The following is a 14,226-nucleotide window of genomic DNA, read 5'->3' on the forward strand; positions in this document are numbered from 1 at the left end:
TCTAAGTTCCGCAACAATTGAAGGTTCTAAAATTCTATGTTGAATTCAAAGAACCCAGATATTCTTTAGAATGTTAATTTCCCAACAATCCCGTCACACCGGTGTGACGGTACTCCTTTAAGAGTTAAAGATAAACCTGATGGCACACCTGTACTGACTCAAGGAGGGGTCTTTACATGAGTGCTTCCTAATCCGAGTTGACAAGCCAGCTCAGTGACCTTCAATAAGGCATTTATTTTTTCAGCATTAAGCTGTCAGTTTAATGTTGACTGTTGTCTCTCTATCTAGTCATAACGGTCGGTTCCCTTTAAACTAATTTAAAATCATTCAGTCATATCCTCTTAGACCAGTCAATAAAGTGAAACGCTGAATTTTTTAAACTTCATTTAATAGGCATTATTAGCATAATCTCTGATAGAATTTCAGTCCATAGTACATAACATAAATCTTCTATTTCACACAAACTTTGCAAGGCATTACAAATGCTGCAAACTGCAAGAGCAGTAAAAGCAGTACACTTACAAAATGCCTTCAGGACTGATAAGGCTGGGTTTTTTTTTAAAAAAAAGAAAAAAAGACAGGCATTTTTACGTCATCTGTTATGATTGAAGGCATCTCCAAGACGTCATCATCATATACTTAGCCAACGGGCTGCGTGTCCATTTTCAGGTTCTTTTCCACTGTTGTTAGCTTAAGGCCAAAGATCCTGTGTTGATACCGGGTCCTCTCACTGATCACTTGGGATACGGGGTACTGCTACGCTTCCCCCTGACCCACACACCTGACTGTGCCCAGTGCCCTGTAGCGACACCTACGACTCTTCCTGCTCCATTGCCTCCTCCTTGCGTCCAACAGCTGGACCTCCACCCTCCTTCCATCCAGCTTGACGTGTGTCTGTGGAGTGTGTGTCTCCACCAGTGCTGTCGACATCATCCATCTCCCATACAATATCCTCATACACTGAAGGTGCGAGCTGTGTAATAGCCTTCTCCTTCGATGCTCCATTTCGAAGCTGTTCTGATATGTGACACTCCTCCCCAGCAGGGATGTTTCCTTCAGTCATCCCAGGCTTCCTGGTGTTAATCACGCTAGCCTGATGTTCAAGAATGGGATGCTCATTTTGAGGTAGATCTTTGAGTGGCGACTGAGAAGTTGTTGCATGTGATGCCTGCGAATCTCCATTAATGATGTCCCCTGATGGTGACTTGATTTCCACACCTGTCTCAGTGCCTTGCTTTCTGTGGGTCATCTTAAGATCTTTACCTTCGCCCTCCAAGCCAAAGAAACCGTTTCGGACTATGAAGCGCACGCACTGCAGAATCACATTCCTCTCGTGCCGAATGTCAGGAGCCAACAACTGCAGATGAGAAAAATATGACATGGTTAGCGGAGTGCTATGTTGATGGTCAGAAATAACGGCAGCGCCACTAAATCTGTTGATTTTTAAACAAGGCTACCAGTGTAGAGAAACATCCCCCCACAGGTTGCCAGAGGAACTCACCATTTCCAGCAGAGTGTGTCGCCGCTGTTGGGGGGTATCGTTGTGATGGCGTCCTCCCCAGCCACGTCGCCTCCCTCTCCCCCTGGGGTGGTTGCCATGGACGCCCTTCTCCATGGGAACACTGCTCTCCTGGAAAGGTGCACGTGCCTGGCTTGGAGCAGGGAGGCTCTTCAGCATGGCTTTATTCTCCTCCAACACTTGACTGGTCTTCAGAATGGGAGCAACTGAAGCAAAAAAAAACACAAAGCATATTACATTGCAGAGGAGGTTGCATTTATATGTTGCTGCTACTTACACTATATAATCAAAAGTAAGTGGGCATCATTTCCAAATGGAAGTTTGACAGAGCTTGATGAGAAGACCGAAGATTTAATCTATGAAGGTTAATGAATTAATTAATATCCATTACCTGTTCTGTCATTTATACCGTTATACTGGGCAAAGCTGAATTTTCACTGTTTAGTTCCTATCAATTCTACTCAATCTGAACTCAAAAGCACCCTCTAGTTTGCCTTTGCAGATGTCCCTGACTGAAACAGGTCGGACATGTATAAGCAGAGACTTTCTAATGAGGAGACACAGCACTCAAAAAATCTTCCATAGAAATGCATGGGGTTAGTTTGTAACGCCAATATGTCTACGCATATCACACCCCTTCTGCGGCAAAACGTCCACAAAACATCGACATGTGAATACATTGAGCCAATCATGTGCTGTGTTGTGAAGACATGTGCCAATCATGTGTTGGGATCTCGCTGCTGGAGCAAGATTGGTGTCGTGAAGCCTTGCGCGCACGCATTTCTGCTGAATAGGATGCCCAATGAGTGCCCAAAAAGCGTTGCAATATGGCTGCCGAGTGGAGGGACTTGCCTAAAAGCACTTTGGTATAAGTAAACTCCCAACATTATTCCCAGCATTAAGAATGAATGCACTCCACTCAAGTCTCTCTTGCCAACTCACTGCTGAAACAACAAACAGACTGTTTTTAAACTTGACATCTGTTACCATGGGATGTTGATCCCATGGGGAGTTGTCAATTTAATGGGAAGAATCTGGAGACAATGAAGAAAAAAACAGTAACTCACGAGTAATGTTAATTGCGGTTACTCACTGGTAATTGATAATTGATCACAGATTCATGGTCTATTGTATTTTTCTGATGTGTTTGTGTAAGTCAGTGGTTACCAAATTTAAAACACTAATTTACCCAGGAGCCAGGATGTGGAAAATTATTTTGATAGTGCAATTTACTGAATAATGGTTGGGGGATTTTAAGGATGGTGTTCTCGGAGATGGGCAAACATGTCTGATACGTTTCTGCCGTTGGAGCCACTTAACGTCCGTGCAGCTGCATTTTTTCATTACTGTTGCAGCAAACACTGTGTGAGAACCATGGACTTTCATACCATATACTTTTATACCACAATACTGCTGCACCCCTAGCATACATTCTAGACAAGTCATAAAATCTAGACTATGCTCCAAGCTCCTTGACTCAGTGGTTCTTCCCTGTTAAAGCAAGAGGAACATCATCTAGTAAGGGAGATCCACAAATAATATTTCGGAGTTAACCTGACAAAGTGCTGAGACCAACTACCAACCTGTAATATTGCTGAGGGTGAATGGGCACATACTTCAGCAGACAAGAAAGCATTTTGTGGAAAACGTTTCCATAAGTGGCCCTTAATGTGGCAAAACAATTGACGGTGGCAGCACTCTTGGGGATGGATCTTCTGCAGGTCTGGCATGAGAGCCTGCCAGCTCAGGGCTTTATCTATTCAGGCAGCTGCTACTGCGGTCACGTTCAACATTAAAGGTGCAGTCCTCAAATTTGGCAGAGGGTTTTGTTTGATATTTGGACTTCATACAAACATATGTGATTATGTGTTAAAAACTTTCATACAAACTGAAAAGCTCTCAAGTGCATGTCAAGCAGACAGCGATGTTAGCCAATCAGAGGCTTGGAAAAATGTAAACAAAGGAAATATATATTTTATAAGCCCAAATATATATATTATATTATAAGCCCAAAACTCTGTTTTCCCTGTCTACATGCACTGAACCAGAGTATTCAAAAACCTTCACTTCAAGCCGTTTTCAGTGGTCTAAAATGGTGTTTGTGTGTAGGCAAAAGGCCAAAACACATAGAAAAACTGATGCATTTCTAAAATAACTGGGTTCGTGTGGGCGATGTCTTGAGCTCAACAGTCAATCAAAATCAAGGTAGGTTGTCCAGGACATATGAAGTCATAGCAGGCGGAGGCATAACAAACAATTTGCATCGACTTCACTACATCTCACTTCTGAGTGTCAATCTCTGTTGTGGCATCATCTATGCTTACGCTGTTATGAGGCAATCAAGCAAAGGCGGGCATGCTATATTTACGGTATACTTGGAACAAATGCCAGCGTATTTCATCTTTAAACTAAGTGCTTGTCTATTAGGTGCCTGTCTATTAGGAAAAAAGCCAACAAGCTTTGCACAACGTAAACATCTGAGAAGGCTGGGACATTTCTTTTTGACGTCACTCCTCCAGGAAGAACCAATAACAAGCCCTCCTATTTTGCCAACAGACCTATGACGTTTGCGGTAGTCCCTACACCAGCAAGACATGTACTAGGGGGAAAAAACACTGCCCCTGACAGTGAACCTGAACCAGGCTGTTCACCTTGTGTGGTGATCACACAGCTGAATAGAACTAACCTACTTCAACCACTATGCACTTAAACATTTTTAATGCTTCACACAAACAGGTCTTCTGATCAGGCCAGGAGGGATCAGAGCGAACTTGGAGCAAACCTTCGACGAGTGACCACAAACAGCATCTTCTCCTGATGCATTTTGTCAATGAAGACGACATGACGTAAAAAAATTGATTTTGATTGTGTAATGTGTCTATATTCATGTGTATGTGTGTATGTGAAACACAACAATGCTGATCACTCGCTGGTCTTACCCTCAGGTTCCTGGTCGCCCTCACTCTCACTCATGGAGCCATAGCTGGTCACTAGAGAGGCCAGGCCGCCCGACATGTTCTTAGGGGCCACTGACACTGGGCCTGAGGAACCACCACCTACATCCTCCTTCTCAGAGTCTACCAAGGCAAAAGACAAAACAAGTATACTCAAGTGAGGCCAAATGTCTATTTGCAATGGACTGAATAATTAAACATTTGTGTCCATCATTCACAAATAAATAATACAGTGTCCGGGTAAAATCTAAGCAAGTCAAATACAGTAATTTCCTGTGTATTAGCCGCATTGTGTATAAGCCGCAGAACAGTGTTTTATGTAAGTTTAAAGTAACGAAACCATTTTAATACCATATTAACTGTCCCCGTGTATTAACCTCAGAGCTGAAGACATTTTACAAAATCAATGTATAAACCGCGGCTAATAGTTGGCAAATGACGGTATGTCGTTAAAAAATACTGTTTCTATAACTCATTTGTGGTTAACTGTGCCTCTGCGGTCATTGCAACACTAACCTGGGTCGCTGTTGGCTAGCACTCCCAGTGGATCTACTTCTTTGGGAGGCTGTGAGACAGGTTGGTGCTGCTGCTCCTCAGTGCCCCCGCTGTAATTGGAATGAGAGCGGTTATCCCTACCCCATCCGCGTCCACGGAAACCGCCTCTCCTGTGACCCCCACGACCTCTGCCTCGGCCTTTCATCCGGCTGGGTGCAAAGAAAAACAGGAGAAATAAGGGAATTTTCAGTCAGACTTAATTAAGGCACACTCAAAATCAAAGGAAAATATTAAAAATTAATGTTCATTAAGCTCAGTATATTTAAGGTAATTATTGTTGACGTTTTTGAATAGAAATACTTGCTCACGACACTTACCCAAACTGGGCTGTTTCTAAAACTTCTCCTCTCTCCTCCTTTGCATCCATCAACTTAATTTTCTTCTCCACATTGGCCAGAGTGGGGAAGTTCCTACAAGGACATCCACACACATGCAGTACAAGCACTGCTTACAAATAGTGCCACCTTGTGGTTTGACAAGGACATAACAAGACTTTTATAGCTGGGTTTCCTTCCAACCTTTAATGTGCATTTTGACCATACAAATAATCATGACTGGAAAGGCCTGAAATGTGCATTCAATCTTCTAATGTGCATAGACATTTGATTTGCTTAAGGGAGGTGGAATAACTCTCGATATGCATAAGGTATGTTTTGAAGTTTATGGAAACAACAATGGCAACGCGATTGTTGCATTTCAATTTGCATGTTTCCATAAACTTTGCCCAAACAACCTTAAGTTTTGATCCCACAAGTGACACTCTTTCCTAGTTTAGGGGAATGTCCAAGTTTAACTTGCACAAGGGTGGATGGAAACGCACACAGATGTGCATATTCTTAATTCTAATTTCCATAAATGTGCATAGATGAATAGAATAGGCTGAAGTACAATAAAAGATGACAAAATCACAACATTAATGCACACACAGATCTTTACATTAAACCTGTAGCTTAAAATTAAACATTATCAAAATATTACACTAACAGCAAAGTTGCAGATCAGCCTGGTGGTTTTACTCATTGAGTCAATATTTAGCATGTGCATGGCACAAACAGAAAAAAATAAATCACTAAGCAAACCAGACCAAACATGTAATTAGCTTTGTAACTGAAGACTTCAAACCTTCGCCTCTCTTCCCTCCATTTTGCGATCTCTTCTGGTGTGTCTAGTTTGATCCTTTTCGCTCCAGGTGCATGGTTCTAGTCAAGAAGCATTTTATATACTTTAATACAGGGCAAGTGCAATTCTGTGGTAAAGACATTTCATCTGAATGTAGTATTTAGAGATATAATTTTTTCCATATAAAACAGAGTGATGAACAACAATTTGGTGTACCACAGAGATCCCAGAAGGTTAACTTCTCACAAACACACACAAAAAAAGGAAAATGGCAACTTACATTCCTCCAGTGAATCTTCACCAGTTTTTCATGCGCCATGAAACTGCAGTCTGCCACTGAGCACTAGAGAGGTCAAGAGATCAAGGTTCACAAAGGTCAAGGCCACCAAAATAAACATCCCAAATCATTTGGAGACATCACCTTCAACTTTGTTCTACATTAGACTTAGGTGCACACACTACAAAAATGGTACCTTAAAGGAGAACTCTGGCCATTTTTTTGTGTAGATCTCTGTTTCTCAAGGTCACTGAGTAGTCTCAGTACGAAAAAAAAAAGAATCCAGTAGGGCTTTTTAAAATCATGCCCCAGAGTATAGCTCTGTAGTGGCCTGGCTGCTCTAGCAGTTGGCTGCAGCAACTCGAGGTAGGTAGCACTGATTATTTTTCAGGTTCTTTAGTACTCGGTGACCTCGAAAAACAGAGATCTATGTAAAAAAAAAAGCTGGAATTCTCCTTTAACAAAAGAAAAGTGGACTGATCATACCACGATTGAAATGTTTACACATAATTACAGACAGGCAAAGGCATGGACAATATGCAATTCATTACTTAGCATGCCATCATAAGGGGAGGATCGCGGTTTGGCTATATGAAAATTGAAGAACTGATTTGACTGATTTTTGGGGTGGTTATTTTTATGGCTGACCACAAGAGATCTGATGATGCAGGAGACTATGTATCTCTACTCAGCAGATATCTTCAGTCACTTACAGGGGTGGAGGACAATAGGGCATAATTCTTTATTTCGTACTAGGGCTGAACCAGTCATTCCATGTCAAAATAGACATACATTAGTTTAGTTAATTGAGTTTCAGCCTTATTGCAGGTTCATGAAGACAATATACAAGCAACGGTCATCATAAACACTGAATTATTTGTGCTGTTACAATAAAAACATATTCTTAAAAAGTCTCATCTTATATACTTAAAGGTTGTATCAGTGATTTCAGGCCCAAAAAAGGCCCAAACATAAATGATCACATTCATCTAATCTTTCCTAACGATCTGCTAGCTGCCTGCCTCACAAACAGGCCGTCAAAAAAACGCGTCTCTGTAGGCAGCCTAGGCTCCAAGATCTGTACACAAAAACAATTGCTACCAACAAGGGTTGGCAACCCCTCAAAGGCAAAATAAAGTGTTTCAACCAATAACCGACGGCGCGTATAGGAGAGTTTTAATTGCACGGGAGGGAGGGGGAGGGAGTAGCGAGCTAGCTCTCTGTTTTGTTTGAACATCAACAGAAGTGACGTATCCCTGCTATCGCTGATACAACCTTTAAAACATAGGCTAAAATATGTCAAATGGGTGAAATCTACAATCCGTTGTCATTCAAGAGTCTGCACATGTATGGGATTGGTGCTTTTCTGTATCCCTCAGTACCCTCAGGAATAGACAGTTTGTTTGAATTTCTTGTTATTCGATCTGTGAGTATTTCTCTAAGAGGTCTCTCATACATACTGTATGTGCATCCTTTAATGGCACTGGTACTTCACTGGTACCTCACTCCTCTAGCATGTCTATGAACTGCATATAATGGTACTGTTGGGCTTGGGCTCTTTACCTTCACATGCTGTGAAACATGCTCATCATATTTCTCCTGATTCTTGAAGCCTCTGTCACAGGTGTCACAGAAAAAACTGAACTCTGGCTCTTTCTTGTTTTTCTGTAGACAGAAACACACAGTTATTTATTATTTGTGATATTAGCTTCAGAAAAAAACTTTCTTTTTTTAATTTATATATATATATATATATATATATATATATATATATATATATATATATATATATATATATATATATATATATATATATATATATATATATATATATATATACATATATATATACACACACACACACACACACACACAACCAGTCAAAAGTTTCGAGACACTTAGAAATTTCACTCCAATTTCACAGAAAACCAGCCAAGATAATTAACATTATGTGCTTACATAATTGCAAAAAGGGTTCTCCAATGTTTTCTCAGTTAGCCTTTTAAAATGATATCAGATTAGTAAACAGAATGTGCCTTTGCAACATGGGTGAATGGTTGCTGATAATGGGCAATGTAGATATTGCATTAAAGATCAGCCATTTCTTTCTACAACAGTCGAGAATCCTTTTGCAATTACATAATGTAATCTGAAAACTGATGCCCTGATTAATAAAACAATGCAAATAATCTCAGCTGGTACTTTGTCTATAATGGAGTGGAATTAAAATGTCTAACTGTCTCCAAACTTTTGACTGATATACTATTGTATATAGCCTAGGCTACTATATGTGACATCAGCTTCATTGTTTTTATTGTTATAACATGACACCACCGTAGAGCCATGCTTCACGAGAATTCTGATTAAACAGACATTTCTCACAGGTTTCCCACACAGAGTAGGCCTGTGTACCTTTTTCCCACCAAAGTCCTGGCGCCCATACTGCTGGCCTCCTGCCTTGTGATGCGAACCTGAGCAGGTAAAATCATCCAAATATGAACATTGCAAAGGAAAGTTATTCAGAAATGTTAAATGGCTACACACATCCTGATATTTGTGGTGAGGACCCTCCTCTCTCACCTCGGTGGCGGTTCGGTCCAAAGTTCTGATGCCAAGGACCAGCATGCCAGTTACCGTGCCCGTGGGTGTTCCAGGGTCCCGGTGGTTGTGGTGGAGGAAAAGAAGCCTGTGGTTCGAACCAGTTCCAATCACGTGTAGCCTGAAATGCACTAGGTTCTGAAGAATCCCACTGGAATGTAGAGGCTTTTAATACCGGTGCCTGCGGTGGACAGTCAAATACAGGAGGCGGATAGTTCCCCGGATTTGTCATAACGTACGCTTTATATACAAGTTATATACACAATTATATAAACTACTAAACGAACGTAATGTGTACAGCTCTCTCTGAATCTCATATGTTTGTATCCTGCCACACTTCTTCCTGCTGCAACATGTGCGCATAGGATTTGTGGAACGTCACTTCCGGGAATGTTACATGTTTGAATGTCTATCTACCACAAGGTGGCGACATAGCCACACTAGTTTCTATGCCTTCGACAAACTTTGAAATGTGAGGTTGAACTAGTAGTCTGCACAGGGATGGATTACTTAACCCAGGCGGCCCTGAAGCTCAAGCCTCTGCGTGAAGTCACTACTACGTTCTCCACCCCTGATATCTGAATAATGGTGCATTCAGGGCACTGCTTTTCCGACAGCAAGTGTTCATGAAATTTGCCGTCGGAATGTGTGACAAACACGGATGCCACAACAAAGGTTAAAACATACACTCACTAATCCTAAACAAACAACTGTATTTGCTTAATAATTAATATAGTGTAAGACGCTCGTGAAAGAAAGATATGCAGCTTTCAAGTGACAAAATGTGTCCATATTATTTATGCTGGTCTCTAGACCTTATTATTGCACTGTTGGACTATGTTGGACTACTTTTTGCACCTTCACCATGACACTCACTCTCTTGAGCACCTTACCATGCACACATAACTAAAGGACTACTGTTGGACTACTTTTTGCACCTTCACCATGACACTCACTCTCTTGAGCACCTTAGAACCACAGGACTACTGTTGGACTACTTTTGCACCTTCACCATGACACTCACTCTCTTGAGCACCTCACCATGCACACAGAACTACAGGCCCTGTCACTACAAGCGTCTCATGCTTGATCACCCTCAAGCACACTGGATTGTTTACATTTATTTATATAGTATATTTAGTATTTAGTTTTGTTAGTTTTTCTTATCTCCTACTGTCTCTATTGTACGGTGGAGTTTGGTTATATGTTTATACTTATATTTACCATTTCTGCTGTAAGTGCATGTTGTGTGTGATGTCTGTATGCTACTGAGACCCCGTGAATTTCACCTTGGGGATCAATAAAGTATCTATCTATCTATCTATCTATCTATCAAAAACAGCAAATTCCTAAGTTCACATTAAAACTGTTGGACATGAAAGGCCACATGATAGATAGATAGATAGATAGATAGATAGATAGATACTTTATTGGTCCCTCAATTCCCAAATTCAAGGTCACAGTAGCATACAGACAACATACACACACACATTCACTAACAGCAGAAAATGTAATTAAAAGTATATAATATAAAAAACACAACTAAGGAATAAGGACTGTAGAAGATAAAGAATATACTAAATATACAAAAATACAAATTATACTTAATAAAACTTAATCTAAATCAATTCTAAAAAACAGTATCCACATAGTGGGTGATTAATCAATCAGGTGCGCTTGCAATGACTGAAGCAGGGACTGAGCCTGTGGTCCTCTGTGCATAAGGTAAGGTGCTCTTTGTGAATAAGTGTCATGGTGATGGTGCAAATGAGTAAGTCAAACAGTGCAACAGTGCAAGAATAAAGTCTATATATATATATATATATATATAACTATATTAAGAAAGGTGGACATAGACTACAAACGAACTCCAACATGACGACAAAAGTGATGAAGAGTCCCTAACTGGGCAACTCTGTTAGCGAAATCTAGCCCCAGTTTCCGACCTCTGACTCACACATTACGTGACGTGAATGACGTGGAATGATGATGTTTTCACTCGGAGAAAGGTTTTTCCGAAGCCCATGAACGCTAGGAAAAGACCAGTCAAAAAACACGGGTTATGCTATGTGATATGTCTGAATAGGACCCTTCAATCATATATTATGGGGGATGTTATTCACTCCTGAAATCTGAATGGGGCCCCTCAGTAAAAATAACATGGGTCGTGTGGGAATCATGCTTTGTAATTGGCATCTTTTCACAGCAAGATGCTTTAAATCCATTTCCACAAAACTCGCCAGAAGTCACCATTTAAGGAGTTATTTTTCAAAATGTTCTTCCGGGGGGGCATGCCCATGGACCCCCCTACTACAGAGTTACTAACTTTCTAAGGTGGGCAGGGGGGCTCTTTTCATGTCTGTGCCCAGGGGCCCAGTGGCCCAGTGATTCATTATCCGTCCATGAGTCTGCAGGCAGTAAGTTGAATAAAATAACACTTTTGAGGGTTCCAGTGTTCCTAAGTGGATCAAAAACTTTATTCTAATCAAAATAGTTAACAATGAGTTTTTTTACCCCAAAAAAGTCAACAGCTTATGAAATAGGCTAACCAAAGATCCTTTAGAATGTTTTCTCCACCATCTCTGGTTCCAAAGCAAGGATGTAGGTCTAAATATAAACACTTTGCATTTTAAATAATTATTTGCCGTACAACTGTGAATACCAAATAATTAGTTACGTTATGCTCTAGGTGGAAAACTCAAAGGTCATCACAAATGAACATCTATAGCAGTAAACTAAAATGAAAGTGTTTATCGTTAAGTCCGGAGCCATGTGGTACCATCCAGGGTATGTAGGCTAAAGATATAAAAAGCTACAGTACCCATCTGGAACAAATAAACAATACTATCAGTTACAAGTTTGAGCTGTACACCAAAATAACTTAGCAGTATCTTACAATCACAAGGCAGTTCATCTAAATATTTTTCTTTCTGACAGGCATTGACTGTGTCACATGACATCATGCACAAATAACACAACAAACATCTCCAGGTAACAGTAAGTTCAACTGATGTCTGTAAGGGCATCTTCTTAGGACTCAGGACCATGATGGTTGTCTCTGGGCTAGTATTATCAATCAGAAGACTCCTCAATCATGATCATCATCATCATCATCATCATCATCATCCCCATAGTCATTGCGAGTACTGGTTCTGTGGCACACACGCATCCACACCCCACAGCAGAGGAGCAGGACGAGCACGATGTGACTGAGGCCCAGGACGAACACCGCAAACATGTACAGAGACTTCCTGCAGTACTCGTGGGGCTGATGGAAGGGCGCGATGAAGTTAGGCGTGTAGACCGAGAACACCCAGTAGTTAGCCAGAAGGAACCACACAAACAGGAAGATGCTCAGGATCACATGGACGTAGTAACGATGAGCGTTCTGTCGCCACGGATACTCGTCGGCATCATCATCGCCAATGACAACAGATTTAGAGATGAGGGAGCGAATGTGCATTATGTCGTATAGAAGGAGGGAGACCTGTGTGAGTGAGGGTCAGTCATTTCTGTTGGCATTGATAACTCAAAGCTCAAGAATAACCATCATTACATCAATGGCATACCAGGCATATCTTATTAACATCTTTTGGGCCAATCATTGATGTAATATATTTGTCAAAAGTAGGAAAGTCTGGAAAGACAACAAACAATGTGCTTATCCCTCATCACTGGCAGACACATCAGTTAATGGGCAACTTTCAGAAATTCACTTTGTTCAAAACTTCCAAAAAGCTTACCTTAATGCTGCCAACCACTCCCCCCACTAACAGGTAGAGAGGGATCATTGGCTGAACTGGGCACTCATCAATGTTTTTTGCTCCTGTAAAATATGACGTTTTAGGATTTAGCCTGCCTTGTAAATATGAGGGTATATTTATTATGTTTAGTTATTTTGTGCCGTATGGTTTCTCACCAACAAGTGCCATTGTGAGGGGCAATGCCAAGAAAGCCAAAAGTCCCACCACAAAGTACGCTAAAATGTCAATCAATGCAGCTTAGGTTAGGCTACATAGGCCTACAACACAGAGTTATAACATCGAATGAATTGCTGAATGATTGATCTGTGGGTGAAGTTACTTGCCATTACTGGCTACTTTAGACAGGCAGCGGTGGCATGCCTTTTCCAATCCTGCGGTCATGTTGATTAAGTGCACCTGCTGTTGGAAGAAAAAAGTACCATAATAAAACAGCATCTTGTTTGGGAAGCATATTTGGCACAGTGTCACTTATGCGTTTTAAATGCGTTGGTCGGAGAGATTAAGTAATGTAGGGCAGTAAAATGACCGTTTCAAACATGAAATGGAAATGGAAAGCAAGTAGGCTAACAAACGTAATCTCGATGTAGTTGTGTTGTACATGATAGGCTGATTGTGCAAAGGTGCGAACAGTGGAAATTAAAGTGGTTAAACAGTTAAAATAGGCTACAGTTGCACAGGCAACTGTATACAATTGCACTAATTGCCCAGAGACACAAAAAGAAACAAAAACCTTACCTCAAAAGGGAAGTAACAGAATTCTTCAAGGATTGCGGAAAATGTGGTAGGGCGCGCGATGATTTTCTGGTTTGCAAACTCCGTCTCTCCGCAGCACAACTGCATTCCACAATATCGAAGAGGGATACCGAGCTCTTATTGGTTTAACCCTTCGGAAACACGACCTATCCAGTGATTCTCAGTTCATGTGCTATCTGTCTGTATTTTTGGTGCTTAGTAATGTAGCCTAATGTTTGATCTTTTTTTTTTGTTACACAGACCTAACTTGGTGATGGTAACATCGTCTATCAGAGCGCAACAACCTAGACGTTCATTCACATCAACCTGTTGTCTGTGGTAGCCCACGTATTAGGCTGTCTACTTTCCATTATGTATTGTCATTCAACCGCTGCAGGTAACACTTTATCGGAGCCTACACTACGTTTTCAACGTGAAAGAAAACGTGTGTGTAGGCTATTATTTTGAAGAAGTTGCTGCAAAATTCCCATAGTAAGTAGCCCAATTTCACAAATGGGGTATATAAGATTAGATTAAACTTAATTGTGATTGCGCAGACACGTAGGCAAAAAAATGCATTTAACCACAGGTGCATAGAAAAGTGCAGGTATGATATTTTAGTTACACATTTAGTTAACATTTTAGTTTTTAAGTTTAAATAGCCCATGGTTTAGGTATGGTGAAGTGGCTAGAGTAGGGAAAGGGAGT

General features: G+C 40.8%; 2 protein-coding genes and 1 long non-coding RNA gene across 3 annotated transcripts; 1 reads left to right on the forward strand and 2 right to left on the reverse strand.

Annotated features, from left to right (window-relative positions):
* Window positions 1-371: 371 nt before the first annotated feature.
* On the reverse strand, window positions 372-9,369 carry nufip1 (nuclear FMR1 interacting protein 1). The gene is made up of 10 exons (XM_048234210.1): window positions 9,005-9,369; window positions 8,837-8,895; window positions 7,988-8,089; window positions 6,428-6,490; window positions 6,151-6,227; window positions 5,346-5,438; window positions 4,990-5,177; window positions 4,459-4,596; window positions 1,502-1,725; window positions 372-1,357 (listed from the first exon to the last, which is right to left on the reverse strand). Exons 1-10 carry the CDS (start codon window positions 9,252-9,254, stop codon window positions 812-814), a joined length of 1,740 nt encoding a protein of 579 aa, XP_048090167.1. The 5' UTR covers window positions 9,255-9,369; the 3' UTR covers window positions 372-811.
* On the forward strand, window positions 3,552-4,554 carry LOC125288111. The gene is made up of 3 exons (XR_007192452.1): window positions 3,552-3,888; window positions 4,256-4,365; window positions 4,465-4,554. It is a non-coding gene; the product is annotated as an uncharacterized LOC125288111 (long non-coding RNA).
* A 2,010-nt stretch (window positions 9,370-11,379) lies between the features above and the next one.
* Window positions 11,380-13,920, reverse strand: LOC125288637 (transmembrane protein 272-like). The gene is made up of 5 exons (XM_048235159.1): window positions 13,522-13,920; window positions 13,110-13,185; window positions 12,942-13,001; window positions 12,766-12,848; window positions 11,380-12,509 (listed from the first exon to the last, which is right to left on the reverse strand). The coding sequence occupies exons 1-5, from the start codon at window positions 13,624-13,626 to the stop codon at window positions 12,111-12,113; spliced, it is 723 nt and encodes a 240-aa protein (XP_048091116.1). The 5' UTR covers window positions 13,627-13,920; the 3' UTR covers window positions 11,380-12,110.
* Between the last annotated feature and the right edge of the window lie 306 nt (window positions 13,921-14,226).

The sequence above is a fragment of the Alosa alosa genome, chromosome 23 (assembly GCF_017589495.1).
Source record: "Alosa alosa isolate M-15738 ecotype Scorff River chromosome 23, AALO_Geno_1.1, whole genome shotgun sequence".
In the NCBI taxonomy this organism is placed as follows: domain Eukaryota; kingdom Metazoa; phylum Chordata; class Actinopteri; order Clupeiformes; family Clupeidae; genus Alosa; species Alosa alosa.